The sequence below is a fragment of the Astyanax mexicanus genome, chromosome 5, assembly GCF_023375975.1.
Source record: "Astyanax mexicanus isolate ESR-SI-001 chromosome 5, AstMex3_surface, whole genome shotgun sequence".
Lineage (NCBI taxonomy): Eukaryota > Metazoa > Chordata > Actinopteri > Characiformes > Acestrorhamphidae > Astyanax > Astyanax mexicanus.
This window is the reverse complement of record NC_064412.1, coordinates 8304710-8320988: the sequence shown is the minus strand read 5'-3', so window position 1 is coordinate 8320988 and position 16279 is coordinate 8304710. Positions and strand designations below refer to the sequence as shown.

At 42.2% G+C, this 16279-nt stretch overlaps 1 protein-coding gene across 1 annotated transcript in view; it reads right to left on the bottom strand.

Annotated features, from left to right (window-relative positions):
• Positions 1–16279, bottom strand: part of snta1 (syntrophin, alpha 1) — a 70464-nt gene that overhangs the window by 32668 nt on the left and 21517 nt on the right. Inside the window, exon 2 of the mRNA XM_022675620.2 lies at positions 11568–11753. Within this exon, the coding sequence (XP_022531341.1) occupies positions 11568–11753 (186 nt within the window). The remainder of the gene's footprint in view (positions 1–11567; positions 11754–16279) is intronic.

Sequence of the window (16279 nt, the reverse complement as noted above, 5' to 3'; positions counted from 1 at the left end):
AGCTGCTGGAATGCGTCTGATTGGCTGCTGCGTGACTCCTGAGGCATGCTGTGTTCTGTGAAAGCTCTATTAGCCCAGGAATGTCCCTCATAACACCCCCACAAAAATGTGACTGTAAGAAAACACACAGACACAGAGGACACACACAAACTCAATCAACACACACTACAGTTCCATCGAGGCTGGAATTATCCACTGTGTGTCTTTCTTTTTGTTTACACAGATAATGGGCTCAGTTGCGGAGCAGTTTTATTATCCATGCCGGAGTCAACCACGTGAAACAGTGAACTTGTGTGAACTTGCACACTTGCATCAGTGTCTAAACTGATACTGTAGCTACTGTGTGGATTAGAGCTCTACATGTCTCAGTTACCTCCAGTTTACTGCAGTTACCTCCAGAGAGCGCATTTGTAAATTAGCGACCAGCAGAACTCAATCGGTCTGAGATTTCTCCCTTTATCACTGTTTCACACCAGCTCATTAAACGTCTGTCCCTCTGCCAGATACAGTTGTGCTTCTGGAGATGAACCAGGTCTTTGTTTAAAAAGGTCCTTCATCACAGAAAGAAGCTAGCACTTTCTGTTGTGATGACAAAGCACAAAAGAGGCCATACGGGCTAATGATGTTAATTTAGTTAAGTGTGAGAATTCAGCCAAGGAAGGAATACTGATCAGTTCCTCTCTGACAGCAGCATTTAATGTGAAATCAAAATGCCAGTGCCTAGCCATGAAATCTTTTAAGATCAAAGAATACTATATGGGTCAATCTTTGATATCAAATATTCAAATAAGTGCAAATATAATGTAAACGATCATCCTTTTATTCTCTTTTACATGTGAGGGTTTTTTTTTTTAATTTACAAAAACCCAGTCTATAAGGGAAAGCCCTGCTAGACCTAATAAAACTCTGCAAAAGGCAGAAAATGCAAAAAATGTTAAGTTTACTTGATTTTTCTGTAACATTTTTAAATGTTCTGGTGAAGTCGCTGCAACGTCACTTATGTCACTTATGTTTACATGTTTAGTTACTTTTTTAGTTACTTTTAACATTTCCACAATGTTAGTCGCAAACTCTAAGATCTCCTGGTAGTAGGATATCTAAAATGTGTGCCTATAAATGTCTCATATAAATACTTTGTAATATTTCAAAGAATAAAAGTAGTTTAAACTACCAATTGTAAAAAAAAAAAAAAAAAACATATAGGTGGGTCAACAGCGAAATAAAAATAAACTGCAAAAGGGGTAATCTGTAAATAACTCACATTACTGGTTATAAAAGGAGCATTATATACCTCAAAATAAAAAATAAATTGTGAAGACTTTGGATATCTGACCATCTACAGTCAATAATATCATAAAAAGATTGAGAGAATCTGAGAATAAGAGAATTCAGAGAACCTGCGCTCAAGAGACAAGGCCAATAGTTTATATTGGATGTTGGTGATCTTCGGTCCCTCAGGTGGCTCTGCATTAAATCCGACTGTATTAATTCTATACTGGAAATCACTGCATGGGCTCAGAAACACTTCCAGAAATCTGAAAAAAATTAACCCTCCTGTTATGCTACGGGCCAAATTAACCCGTTTAAAAGTTTAAAGATCTAGGAAACATAGTTTTAGTATTTTTTGCAGTATAAAACTTCTTCTGCTTGCCTTAACTAGTGTAATCAACATATAAACCCCTGCAATAAACAAAAACTAAAACAAAATTAAAAGTTATTTTTTAACGCAATCAAAACTATTATGTCTAATATGTTGTTCTTTCAAAAGAATAAAGTAGTGAAACTTAAAAAAAAAGTTTGTTTAAACTGATTAATGGGTATTTGTTACATAGTATTATGTAAGGGTACTTTGAGTGCTTGTGTGTTAATTTGTATGTAGGCGGATGTATGTCGATGTCTGCTATATATATTCTATGGATATTTTATTTATTTATTTATTTTTATTTTTTACTTTTGATGGAGGGGTGTGTGCTGTGTTGTGTTGTGTATAGTGTTGTAGTTGTGTGCCTATGTGTACCTGTTTCTTTGGAAAAAAGGAAAAAACAATAAAAATATATTCACAAAAAAAAAAGTTTGAACATGTCTTTTTTTTCTTTTTTTTGACAAACGAGTGATTATCCTGAAGGAACCATTACCTGTTAAAGGTAAGAGGTAAAACACCATTCCACTAAATATTGATATGTTAGTAATAAAATATTCACACTGCTTGTTTGGAATTGGTTTAGAATAATTATTATTTTGGATATTAATTGGATATTTAAACATGCACCGGATCAAATTGACCCGGGAACACCATTGCTGTTCCTGACAAATTAACATAACAGGAGGGTTAACCAACTGCCTTGTTGAACTTTAACATAAAAATGATAAAAAAGTCACTGAGATCTATAACATGACCCATTCTACAGGCAGTCTTTTTTTTAATGGAGGTTGCATGGCTGCAAGACTGACTGATAATAAACTGACCTATTTTAAGACAGGTCAGTTCACACACTGATAGCTCTGTGGTGTGTTTCAGAGTTAAACACACATGTGCCAGAATTCAGTGATGCTCTGTTCTCCACCATTTACAGCATCTGTGGAATGTACCAGCAGCAGTGGTCCTTTGGTGGAAGACAGCAGGCTGCTGAAGCAGAGCTTTAACAAGCAGGAAGCGACTGACTCCGGCTTCTATATGATGCTTATTAAAGTGAAATGCCCTGGAGGAATGGTGCGCGAGACGTCAGTGAACACGGCAGCAACAGCAGCCTGAGGGAGGAGAGCTTGTTTGAGAACAGTGGGCTTTCGGATGCGTGAAAATTCCTGTTATCCGTCGCATATTTTCCCACCAGTGGAGAGGGTGAGAAAGACCAGAATTCACACACGTGTAGACACAGACACACACACACTTATATGGGAGAGAAACTTTGATTTTGCTGCTGTCTTCTCACATACTGAGAGTACACAGAAAGAAAACACACACACACATACACACACTGTGGAACTGGCAGGGTTGGGCTCAGCTTGGCTGTGCGAGTTTATTTGTTACTGTGAGTAATTGAGCCTGCTTCATCCTGGCACATCTTCTGCTCCATTTCCTCTCTCTCTCTCTTTCTCTCTCTCTCTCTCTCTCTCTCTCATTTTTTTCTCCCTTATTCACAAACAAACACACAAACACATTCGCACTAACCTAATTGGTCAGTGCTCTGTACTTCAGCCCTGTAGCTCTTACACTGCATCACCAATTCTCATTTAAGTAATGAGAGTAAATTCTCAATCTTTGTAGTAGACTGATACATACTTCTAAAAATACTTTAAAAGGTTTCTTAAAAAAAAAACTATTTATATATATTCTATATATTCCATTTTTTTTGAGGCTCAATTTGACCCCATTCAATGTTAAACGTTACCACATGAAAAAGAAAAAGTAACACACTTTAATATTTCATTGGACCACCTTTAGCTTTGATTGCAGCACACATTCACTGCGGCATTGTTTCAATAATCTTACGCAATGTTACAAGATTTACTTTATTTAAATCTAGTGTTACATTAATTTTTAACCAAGATCTTGCAGCAGCATTGATGATGTTAGAGTCTGACCACTGCACAAAGCAGCTCTTCTCCATCCAGCACATCCCAAAGATTCTCAATGAGGTTAAAATCTGGACTCTGTGGTGAACTCTCGCTCAATCCATGTGTGAAAATGATGATCTCATGCTCCCTGAATCACTCTTTCACAGTTCCAGCACCATGAATCCTGGTGTTGTCATCTTGGAATATGGCTGTGCCATCAGGTAAGAAAAAATCAAATCCATTGATGGAATAACCTGGTCTATATTCAGTATATTCAGGTAGTCAGCTGACCTCATTCTTTCAGCACATACTGTTGCTGAACCTAAACCTGCAGACCAACTGCAGCATCAACCAACCCCACATCATTTACTTACTTTAATCCAGGTGTTGATTTTTTTTGGCCAGGCAGTGTGTTTAATGTCTTTTACTAATTTACTGAGTACAATAAAAAAAACATACAATGTCTACTGATGTACTGGAGATTTAACCTGCTTTAACAGTGTTCTGTTCTTGTTTAAAACTCTGTATCAGTATAATGATAATCATTTTTTTTAGATCGATAGCTAGGTTTATTGTCATTGGGCAGTACAATAAATCTTCACTGGAGCCATCATCCAGGTGCCAAAATAAAGAACAATAATGTCAGGTCTTAGCCCTGTCTCGTGTCTCTGTGTGTCTTCCCCACGTGACCTGTGCTCCCCTGTGTCTCCCGTCTTAGTAGATTTCCACCTGTGTCTCATTTGTAGCTCCGCCCCTTCCCCAGGTGTTTCCAATTCTAGAGTGTTTCTTGTTTCCTTATATAGATCCCCTGTACCACTTTGTCTCCGTCGGTCTTTGCACTGTCCCCCGTTGTCTGTCCCTCTGCGTTTCTCTGTTCTCTGTGTTTTCATAGCCTTAGCCCGAGTCCCTTGTTCTTTGATTATCTTCTTGTGTAATTCTTGTTTTGTTCAGTTCTGTTTTGTTTATCTAGTTTTATTAGTCTTTTTCCTTATATATTTATATACTCCCTGTTTAGTTATTCTTATTATCTCTTGTTTGTTTTATTTATGTTCTCTAGTCTCCCTAGTTTGTTTTGGTTTGTTTCGCTGTTCTTTGTTTATTTGTTTTATTTACTTATTTAATAAATTTCTCGCCTTACCTGCACCTGTGTCCGTCTCCTCGTCTCCCTGCCTGGGTCATCCGTGACAGAAAGACCGACCTTAACATGGACACAGCAGGTTCTGCGTGGACTGGCACCAGGATGGCGATTCGCCGTGCTCCTTGCGGGACCCCGGCGCAGGACACCTCGAGGCCTCAAGGACGCCGCAGGCCTCGGGGTAGGCGCTCTAAGGGGTCCCGCCAGCCGGAAGAAGACCCCTTTTCCGGGGAGGATTTTCTTGGGGGGGCGATGAGGGTTGGTGCTTTGAGCCTCGGTACCTCCGTGTACCCGAGGCTCAAGGAGCGGGACCCGTGGGACTTTCTCGGGTGCGCTCCCAGCAGCTCCGAGGACGAAGAGGAGCTCTACCCCGCACCGGCCCGTGCTCCGTTACCGTTTCCCCCAGGGGCGGTGCTCTACCCGGCTCTCGGCCGCACAGCTCCAGAGGCCGTCCCGACTCCCGTCCTTTCCCCTGCAGCCAAGGTGCGCTCCTCACCGGCGGTTCCAGAGCTAGCTTCCCCGGTGGCTAAGGCGTTAGCTTCCCCAGCGCCTCCAAAGCTAGCTCCTCCCGCGGCCAAGACTCTGTCCTCACTGGCGCTTCCAGAGCTAGCTTCTCCAGTGGCTAAGGCGCTAGCATCCCCGGCGCCTCTCAAGCTAGCGTCTTCAGCGGCTAAGCCACGCTCCGTGACTTCTGTGACGGCTGTGAAACTGCGCCCCGAGATCCCCGCGGTAGCAGCCGAACCTCGCCCCGTGTTCCTCGCGGTAGCTGCCGAACCGTGCCCCGTGATTTCCGCGGTAGCAGCCGAGCCGCGCTACAGGACCTCCTACCCAGCGAGCCAGCCGCGAGCAGAGACTTTCCCCGCGCTTGACTCAGCCGGAGAGAGTACAAATCCAGTCCGGGATTTTACGGCAACCGCACTCTCAAGCCCCACAGCTGCAGCGCCAGCACCTCAGGCTGAGGAGCTGGTTTTCATGGCGGCTGCAGAGCTGGATTCCGCTGCTGCGATCCAGCCTCTCTCTGGGACTATCTCCGCGGCAAACCAGCCGTGCTCCGGGACTGTTATGGAGACTTTTCCCGCGCCGGTTTCTACCGGCGGCCCCGCGGTGCTTGCAGTGGACTTTACCGGCGAGTCTGCAGATCCAGTCCGGGTTTTTGTTCCACCCGCAGTCTCAAGCCCTGCTGCTGCTCCGCTGGATCTGCACACACCCAGCTCCGAAATTCTCTCGGCGGCCACGCCCATCTCCGAGGTGTCTTCGGCTGCTGAGCCACGCCCCCGGACTCCTGCCGTGTCTGCAGAAGCTGCTCCAGCCTCCGTGTCTGCAGAAGCTGCTCCAGCCTCCGTCTCTGCTGAAGCTGCTCAAGCCTCCGTGTCTGCTGAAGCTGCTGAAGCCTCCGTGTCTGCTGAAGCTGCTGAAGCCTCCGTGTCTGCTGAAGCTGCTGAAGCCTCCGTGTCTGCTGAAAATGCTCAAGCCGCCGTGTTTGCTCCAGCTGTTCAAGCCTTCAAGTCTGCTCCAGCTGTTCAAGCCTTCAAGTCTGCTCCAGCTGTTCAAGCCTTCAAGTCTGCTCCAGCTGTTCAAGCCTTCAAGTCTGCTCCAGCTGTTCAAGCCTTCAAGTCTGCTCCCGCTGTTCCAGTCTCAGTGTCTGCTCCAGCAGTTCCAGTCTCCGTGCCAGAGCCAGCTGCCCAAGTCTCCGTGCCAGAGCCAGCTGCCCAAGTCTCCGTGCCAGAGCCAGCTGCCCAAGTCTCCGTGCCAGAGCCAGCTGCCCAAGTCTCCGTGCCAGAGCCAGCTGCCCAAGTCTCCGTGCCAGAGCCAGCTGCCCAAGTCTCCGTGCCAGAGCCAGCTGCCCAAGTCTCCGTGCCAGAGCCAGCTGCCCAAGTCTCCGTGCCAGAGCCAGCTGCCCAAGTCTCCGTGCCAGAGCCAGCTGCCCAAGTCTCCGTGCCAGAGCCAGCTGCCCAAGTCTCCGTGCCAGAGCCAGCTGCCCAAGTCTCCGTGCCAGAGCCAGCTGCCCAAGTCTCCGTGCCAGCACCAGCTCCCGCTGCCAGAGTCGCCGCGCCGCCAGCACCAGCTCCCGCTGCCAGAGTCGCCGCGCCGCCAGCACCAGCTCCCGCTGCCAGAGTCGCCGCGCCGCCAGCACCAGCTCCCGCTGCCAGAGTCGCCGCGCCGCCAGCACCAGCTCCCGCTGCCAGAGTCGCCGCGCCGCCAGCACCAGCTCCCGCTGCCAGAGTCGCCGCGCCGCCAGCACCAGCTCCCGCTGCCAGAGTCGCCGCGCCGCCAGCACCAGCTCCCGCTGCCAGAGTCGCCGCGCCGCCAGCACCAGCTCCCGCTGCCAGAGTCGCCGCGCCGCCAGCACCAGCTCCCGCTGCCAGAGTCACTACCCCACCGGTTCCTGCTCCCAGAACTTTGTTTGGCCCCAGGGCCCATGTACCCAGGCAGGCACCGAGGTCCCCTGACTTTGTCCCCAGTACTGTGCCCAGGCTGGCTCCTTGGACTTCCCCTCAGACATTTGCCAGTCCTGGGCACCCACCCGTGTTTCTGGTCCCCATGTCTCTCCCTGTTTTGGTCCCTGTCTCTGTTTACGTCCCTGTACCCGTGTCTGTCTCTGTCTCTGTTCCCATTCCAGTTACAGTGTTCGTTTCTGTCCCTGTTAATGTCCTCATCCCTGTTCCCATGTCCAGTCCCGTCCAGTCTCCTGTTCAATCTCCGTCCCCTGTCCAGTGTCCTGTCCAGTCTCCGTCCACCGTCCAGTTCCCCGTCCAGTTCCCCGTCCAGTCTCCTGTCCAGTCTCCGTCCACCGTCCAGTTCCCTGTCCAGTCTCTGTCTCCTGTTCAGTTCCCCGTTCAGTCTCCCGTCCAGTCTCTGTCCTCTGTCCTGTCTCCGTTTCAGTCCCCGGTTTCGTCTCTTGTTTTCCCCGGCCTCTCCCCGCCGCCAGCCCCCGGGGTTCGTTTTTACGCGCCTCGGGAGCTGCGCGTTTAGGGGGAGGCTTCTGTCAGGTCTTAGCCCTGTCTCGTGTCTCTGTGTGTCTTCCCCACGTGACCTGTGCTCCCCTGTGTCTCCCGTCTTAGTAGATTTCCACCTGTGTCTCATTTGTAGCTCCGCCCCTTCCCCAGGTGTTTCCAATTCTAGAGTGTTTCTTGTTTCCTTATATAGATCCCCTGTACCACTTTGTCTCCGTCGGTCTTTGCACTGTCCCCCGTTGTCTGTCCCTCTGCGTTTCTCTGTTCTCTGTGTTTTCATAGCCTTAGCCCGAGTCCCTTGTTCTTTGATTATCTTCTTGTGTAATTCTTGTTTTGTTCAGTTCTGTTTTGTTTATCTAGTTTTATTAGTCTTTTTCCTTATATATTTATATACTCCCTGTTTAGTTATTCTTATTATCTCTTGTTTGTTTTATTTATGTTCTCTAGTCTCCCTAGTTTGTTTTGGTTTGTTTCGCTGTTCTTTGTTTATTTGTTTTATTTACTTATTTAATAAATTTCTCGCCTTACCTGCACCTGTGTCCGTCTCCTCGTCTCCCTGCCTGGGTCATCCGTGACAAATAAAGTTAACATTCATATATAATACTTATAAATGTGCCATATATGTGCAAAATACAATGCAATTTTCACACTATACGGCACATTTAAAAACCTTTAATTTCTCAAAAAACAAACGTTAGTGTGCCTTATAATCCGTTGTGCCTTATGTATAAATTCTATCACTCAGGTTGTAAACAGCAGTAAAGCCACTTCACTGCTAGTGGTTAGCCGCTAATGCTAATATGCTAATGCTGCTGCACTCAGCCTTAGTGGAAATCTGGAAGTCTAAGCTTACTGTACATAAACAGAAGCGCTTTACTCACCCAAATAAACAGGTTTCAGGAGAGAAATTTGTGTAGATTAACATCCAATGCTCATTTGACTTTAAACAATTTTTTTGTTTATTTGACTTAGCTTTACTTAACTTAGTTAACTCCACCCTCACCCCCACCCAGCGGAGAGACCTGCTGAATTACAAGGAAAACAAGGGGACACCCCTGTTCCTTACTAGTGTTGTATAATATGCCTTATAATCTGGTGCGCCTTATAGTGCAAAAAATACAGTAAATAAATACAAAAAAAATTCTGTCAATGTATGTTGGGAACAATAAATAGACAGACTCTTTTACTGAATTTTGGGTGTGCAAAGAATAATAGACTAATAGTTAAATATGATTGGGTTTTGAGTTGTGCAGTATAACAGCCCTATGACAGAAGTTTAAATTGAAACTGAAACTGATTTTAATCTGCTGAATCTGTTTTTAAACTGCAGAATTTTTTACAGTTCCACTTTTATAGTGATTGATACTATTGCCTCATAAACTGAGCAAATCTCTAATAAGAAGAAAACACTGGTGAATGTCAAAATCTTCGTAAAATCTTTGTAAGAAGAAATTTCTTCTTGAGAGCAATTGGTGAATGAAGTCAAATGTCTTCATGGACGTTGTTTAGTTAAAGAGGAGTGCAGATCTCTCAGAATCTCTACAGCTAAACCCCCCAAGACACATATACACACACACACACTATCTCTCTCTCTCTAGCAGACGTGCACACCCACCTAGATGGCTTTCACTGTCCATTTCAAAGAGATCTATTACAATTGGTAAATGCTGATATGGCACTTTACAGTCTGCACTTATCATATCCAGTAAACAGTTCTCTTCAATCATCTCTCTCTCTCTCTCTTTCTCTTTCTCTAACCTGCAGTCCTTCCTTCTGCTCCTTCCTCTTTTCTCAACTTTCTCGCACCTCAATCACTCTAATATGCTACAATAAAAGCAATACTGATCATTAACGCTTCACACACAGTCCAGTCCTCAGTGAGAGTCTGGCAGTCTGCCTCCGCAACTCCAGTGTGATTTGCTTCTTGTGCTAATTAATTCATTGAAACCGTGCCTGGTATTATGGCTGCTGGCTCGGATATGAAGCTAAACTGAGAAAGCAGTAAACAGCGTTTTGAGCAGAGCTGTGCAGATTGCACAGGCTGCTCTGTGACCCTATTTATTATGACCACATGTCTATGGTAATAGTGATGATGAGAGTGTGACATTACTTATTAGAGGTCCAAATCCTTGATTGGAATACTCTAAAAATGACTCTTATTAATGATCTTTAAATATAAATGCACCCCCCCAAAAAAAAAAAAAAGTCTCCACCTGAATTTAACTAAGTGTGTGTGTGTGTTTATGAGTGTAAGGACACAGGGTGGGATGAGGTCATGAGATCAGCTAAAGCTTTATGATTTAATTCACTGTATTTTATGGGTGCATTAACTTGACCTTCCGCTGTGTTATTGAGAAAACACAGTCACTATATCAGATCAACCAGTGTTAAGATTTTTAACTAGAACGATTTTCATCTTCATCTGTTCAAATCTACCTTATTTATTCAAATTATGCTTTAATGTCAATATAATTCTATATTGATAAATACAGAAAATATATATAAAAACATATTAGGGCTGCACGATATTGGGAAAGATTTAACTTGTGATATTTTGTTTTTCTGGAAGATATATTGCAACACAGGAATTTTACCAAATTTGCAAAAAGTTAATGATTCAACATGATATTCATGAAATTAATAACGCAATCTATGCACCAATGATTAGAGTAAAATAAGTACTATTAGGTAGATACAATAAAATTTTGTCTTTATGCACTGCTGCTTGGGGTGCCAAGATAGCAATAAACATTTGACTGTAGAAAAAGTTGGTGTTTTCAGTCAATGGCGCACTTGTGTTTTACGTTGCCAAGATAGCAATACCCCAAAACACACCTCGTTTCCATTAATGTAGATATATTCACAAGCACTTGTGCTAATTAAATGACACAGACTTTTGGTAGGATGTAAGACAGCAATAAGCACCGGAATGCACCTAGCACAGGGTGAGAGATAGAGCTCATATTGTCGTTTTACAGAAGCACTTTGTAAAAAAAAATATATATATATATAATGATAATTTTTTTTTAGACAGTGGATGTGAATCTCTAGTTTATGAGTTTCAGACCCACAGCATTTGTGACCCTGGTGGTACTGGGTCCAGAAGGTCTTAAAGCATTTTACTAGTAATGTACTCATTTTCTGTTAATGTTTTTATGAAGGGTTCATAAAGGTAAAAAAACTGAACTCTGGCTGAAAATACACACTTCTTTGGAAAGTACCTCAATCACAGTATCCCCATCTCCATCCCCATCCCCAACTAGTGACTGTAAAACCAGCCAAGACAGAATAAAAGTCTTTTTTTGGTTTGTATCTGGTTGTTAATGGGTTTTCTGAACTGTTGTTTCATCTCAATGACTCTTAAACCTGAAGCTCAGGAGGAAACATCTCTGAAGGTCTTGCAGCCTGACTGCGGGCTCATGTTGATTAGGCTGTTTACTTGTTTCCATGCATATCGCAGCCTCATGCTGTTTCTGCACGTGTCTGCATGTGGATGTGTGCATATATTCATGTGCACACTCCTGGGGATCCCTGTCTTTTCTTTGCCTTTGTTGTTTGACTCTGAAAGCTCTGCATTGAGCCACTTTTTTAATCGCTAATTTCTTCCTGATAGATTCTGACACAATCTTCTGATTGTGAATTTTATTGAGCCTAATCACGTCAACTATCTGTAGCGCACTGTCAATTACAGTCAAAAATGCTGATGAGATGAGATTTTCAAAAGTTTTAGGTGTTTCTTTGCACTTTGCATGAGTTGTTTCAGAAAACCCACTGGAATAAGCCCACTTCTAACAGATTCCAATGGGCTGATGCTAAACTCCATCAATACACGTCTCAAACTGAGCTCTATCTTCCTTGTGTGTGATTAAAATACCCTAATATATGACTCTGATACGCAACCAGCAGCATCTTTGATGGCTTACCTTCCAGGATGACCTCTTTTCCCGTCTTCTTCAGGGCTTGTACGGCTTCATCATGTGTAGCTTCTCTCAGGTCACATCCATTGACAGACAAAATGGCATCACCAACATAAAGAGCCTCAGTCTGGTCTGCAGCGAGTCCCTTGAAAATCTTTGAGATGAGGATGGGCATCTTATTCTCTTTACCACCTGAAAAAGTATATCAAACAAAGAGAAGTTAAAAAACTAAATTATAGAGATGTTATAAACAGAGCTGGGCGATATGGCTAAAACACTGATATCTTAATATGATCAAGAGAAAGGATGATATACAGTGTGATATGTTATGAAGAAAATCGTAACATATAAAGTTATAAAGTTACAGTATTTATTCAGGCATGTCAGTGTGTCTTTGGTATCATGATGGTGCAAAACACACGCATTGTTTGGCTCAAAACGCACAAATGGCATTTACTAATTCTCTTAATTCATCATTGGTGTATTTTGGGCATAATAGGATATAAACAAAACAGTGTGCCAGCTGTCATTTTTTTAAGAGCCAGGTGTGCTCTGACTTTGGTGCTGTGAAGGTTCGCCAGCAGCTCATTTAAGGGAACAGCAAAGTTATTTTATTCTTTATTCTGTTTATTGTTGAGGTAAAATTCAGGTTTGCCCTCTGCAGCGCATCCGTGTGTGAGTGTGCTCCTGCATGGCTAAGATATGATTGGACTGCTGACTGTTGACTGCTGTCAGGGTTTTAATCAGCCAGTGGTGCACCTATATTTCCCACCACAAGATAGAAACACGCCAGATATTTACTTGAACACACCTCACTAAATATATAACTAAACTCCGACACTACTTTAATGGCATGGGCGCAAGCATGAAAATAGACTGTAGACGGGGTGTAAGAATCAAATGCTTATAAGACCCTTTTGATTTTTAACATTTCAAATCTAAATGAGAACAAGATTTTACGCATTGAGAGACTTGACATTTGACATTCAGACTCACTATAAAAGCTTCAGCATCTTTCAGTTTAATGACCAGACAACAACATTTGTTGCAGGACAGCGAATACTCGTGGCAATATAGTATCTCACAAAATTTTATATTTTATATTTTATTACACAACCCTTCTAACTTCTGCTTTTTGTTTCTCTTCCTTTCCTTTCTGTTTTCTCTATCTATCTCTTTTACATGTATGGAGATGCCCTGTTCCTGATGTTCCCAGCCTGGCTCTCCACTGCCCGCTGTGTTGTACTCCGGCTCTGCAACCCTGCACTGATTACCATTAACACACTCAGTATCTGTTTCTGTATTAGCCATAGCTCTATAATTTGTGCCCATCACATTTTTATATTCATAAATTAGTACCTGTTACATTAGCCATAGTTCACATTAATTCTCTGTACTGTTTTGTTCTGTTATTTGTTTGTTGTTTGTTATTTGTTTGTACTGAGCGGGTCAACCCGAGTAGGATGGGTTCCTCGGACTGAGTCTTGGTTCCTTCCAAGGTTTCTTCCTCTTAAAGGGAGTTTTTCCTTGCCACTGTGTCACCATAAAATTGGCATCTCTGTGGTGCTGCTCATTAGAGGCGTGGACCTGTTTTTCCTGTAAAGCGGCTTTGTGACAACCTTTGTTGTAAAAAGCGCTATATAAATAGAATTGAATTGAATTGAATTGAATCACTAAACATATATTCTGTGTGCTCTTAAATATTTAGACCTCTCCTTCTGTAGCCATAATGGGGATCTAAATTGGGTCATTCCAGACATAACAATCCTGAAGTCTGTACCAACCCTTAAACTACATAGAATGCAGATTACAGAAGAACAAATGACAGCTATTCTTGGAACTTTTAAGTCTAACTGTCACACAGTTCTTTTCTGAGGTGTTACTGAGCTTGAAATACCTCCAACTCAGACGCAACAAAGTAAGTGCACTTAAAAAAGAAGCTTTTGCTGATCTGGATTCTGTTTTCAAAAATAGATCTGATTAATAATCCTAATTCCATCTTGAGGAGAATGCATTTGCAAGATTAGAAAATGTATTTATCCCAACCTTGCACAGGTTATCTGCATATATGCACTGTAAACCCTTACGTTGTTTAAACTCAATTTTTTTTAAGTCTGTTTTACATAAAATTGGATATTTCTAAACAATACTCAACTATTTTGAGTTAGTTGAACATTTGTGGGCAGATATACTGTACTATTCAAACTGAGATCTTTGAGTTGAAGCAACTTATAATAACTGAGTTTAGTCTGTTGTCAGTGGCAGCTTCTTTTCCATTGGCTTCTGTCACAATCTATTTGCATACTGGGTGTGTCCAACAGTTTCTGACTAACACTCACCATCAGTGTGTAGTGATTCCCTCTGGGCTCTCTTAGAAATAAATCAACTTCCGCTTTAGTTGTAATACCTTGATGTTTTAATTTATGCTAACTCAAGTTTTCATTCCCCATTATTAAAAAAAAAATGAGCAAACCGGCTGCCTTAAAAAAGTTAAATTAACTCAACTTATCCGGTGTTACAGTATAACAAAAATAAAAAAGTTAAATCAACTTCCACTTTAGTTGTAATAACTTGATGTTCTAAGTTATGCTAACTTAAGTTTTCATTCCCCATTACTTAACTTTTTAAGGCAACCGGTTTTCTTATTTTTTTTTTTAAGTAAACTCAACTTATCCGCGCTTACAGTGTGGGTAATTTCTATTTAAGACAGTTTAATACCACTCAGAGAGAAAATTAAGACCACCTTTGCAAAAACAAATGCACACAACAACAACAATTTTATAGTCGTTATAGTAAGCTTGTGATTACAGTATTTTAAGACAAACCACTTTGTACAAGCAAAATGTAACTTTCCATAAATTTTAAATAGAGTCCAGTCATACTTATGCTTTTATAAATGTACACTTCCCCATGCCTACAGTATAGTCTCCTCTAGCTAAAATCAAGTCATAAAAGTACCTCAAAATATCACCCATCTAACACACAAACATGCTGATTGTTCCTCCTACCCACCAGAAAGCCATCTTACTGTTTACAAAATTTGGAAATTGGCAAATTCAATGCACAAAAACGAGGAAATGAATGTACTCTATCTACTCTCTCTTGCATTTTTAAGACATTTTGTCTTAATAGGTATATTTTAGGACAAATTAGTGCCTTTTTTCGATACATTAATTTAGATAAAACTGTTTTTAAACCCTTTTTATAGTCAACAGACACCCTGCTTGTATACAACAAAAAAATTACAAATAACACAATAAAGAATCTAAAAGTATTTTTAGGATATTTTAAGTTACAAGAATTACATTTATTTAGAAATTACATCACTTTTGAGAGTGTGTATTCAGATTCTCCAGCGTTAATTCACTTAAAATCTCTTGTTGGTAATTAACAGCTAATATCACTATGGCCTCCAGCTTTTACCCAAAAATCTACCTGAGGGCTTTAGAACCTTGAATGTCTTCTATGGTGGAAACCTCAATATTACCTGCAACAGCAATACACTCTTTCTTAACGTAAGCAAACGAGGTTTATCCTGTCCAAAAGTCGGCTAGAGTATTTGAACTTCCTGATTCCTGGACTCTTTCTCCTACACAGTAGTGGAAATCAGTTGGTATCAGTCAACCAGACTTTGATACAATCAATCCCCAGACTACATTTTGTTGAGAAACAACACATTCCCCTGTGACATGAGTAGTGCTCGGTTCATTGACTGGTCACGCCAGAAAAACCCCACCCATGTTGTTTACACATCTACAACTATCCATCTACAATGAGCCAGAAGAGCATAGGCTATTTTCAGACTGCCTGCCCAATCCAGTTTTTATTTTTGATAATCTGGACAGTCCGCAAAAATCCACAAGAAATCTGATTTTTGCTATTCCAATCCAAACCACATTAAGAGATGGTTTAAAATGCTATTACAGTAAGATTTGTACAAATGCATCTAAAGCAAAACTAGTCTGATTGCTCTGGATTCTCAGATCACAAAAAAAAAACGACGACCTAAAATCAAGTGTAAGGAAAGTTCAGAGATGCAAGAAGCGCGCTAAAGATTAGTTATCTTTTCTGACAGCAGATATGTCAAGACATGCAAAGCTGATCTAATCACTTGTAAGTAAAAGTGCACAGTGCAGTCATCTTAACAGACCTGATCAGAGGGCTTTTTTACACCTGTAGTTGTGTTATAGTTTCTATGGTCCTGATCAGCTGATGTGTTTATTATTAGAGCGTTTCTCCCTATGTTTGATTTGGTTTCACACAGGCATGAACCTAAACGCACCAAAATATGCACCAAAAACTATTCGAGCACACCGTCTCCTCTGATTGGTCAGAGCTGTCTGGTGCGGGAGCAAGAAAGTAAATATAGTGAGAGGATTCTGAGTTCCAGCGTGTAAATCTGTGCAGTGTGAAGCTGCTTTAACACAGAATACTGAAAATCTGAAGCTGCACTTTTAAATACAGGGTTGTCAGTGGGAGTCACGTGGCTGCGAGTAGTGAACGCAGCACAGACTGAGCTAAGTGTGTAAACAGCATGGAGCAGCAGAGACAGAGTTTGTTCATAGCTGTGGTACTTAGCCCTATCTGGCTAATATATCAGATTAAACTGCGCCTTATCAGCAGTTTATCTCAAATTAAAGGAGTACATTTGATAGCTGGTTCAGATCAAGACCGGATCACGTTCTCAAATCAGGGATTGGTTTTCCCAAAGGGCACAA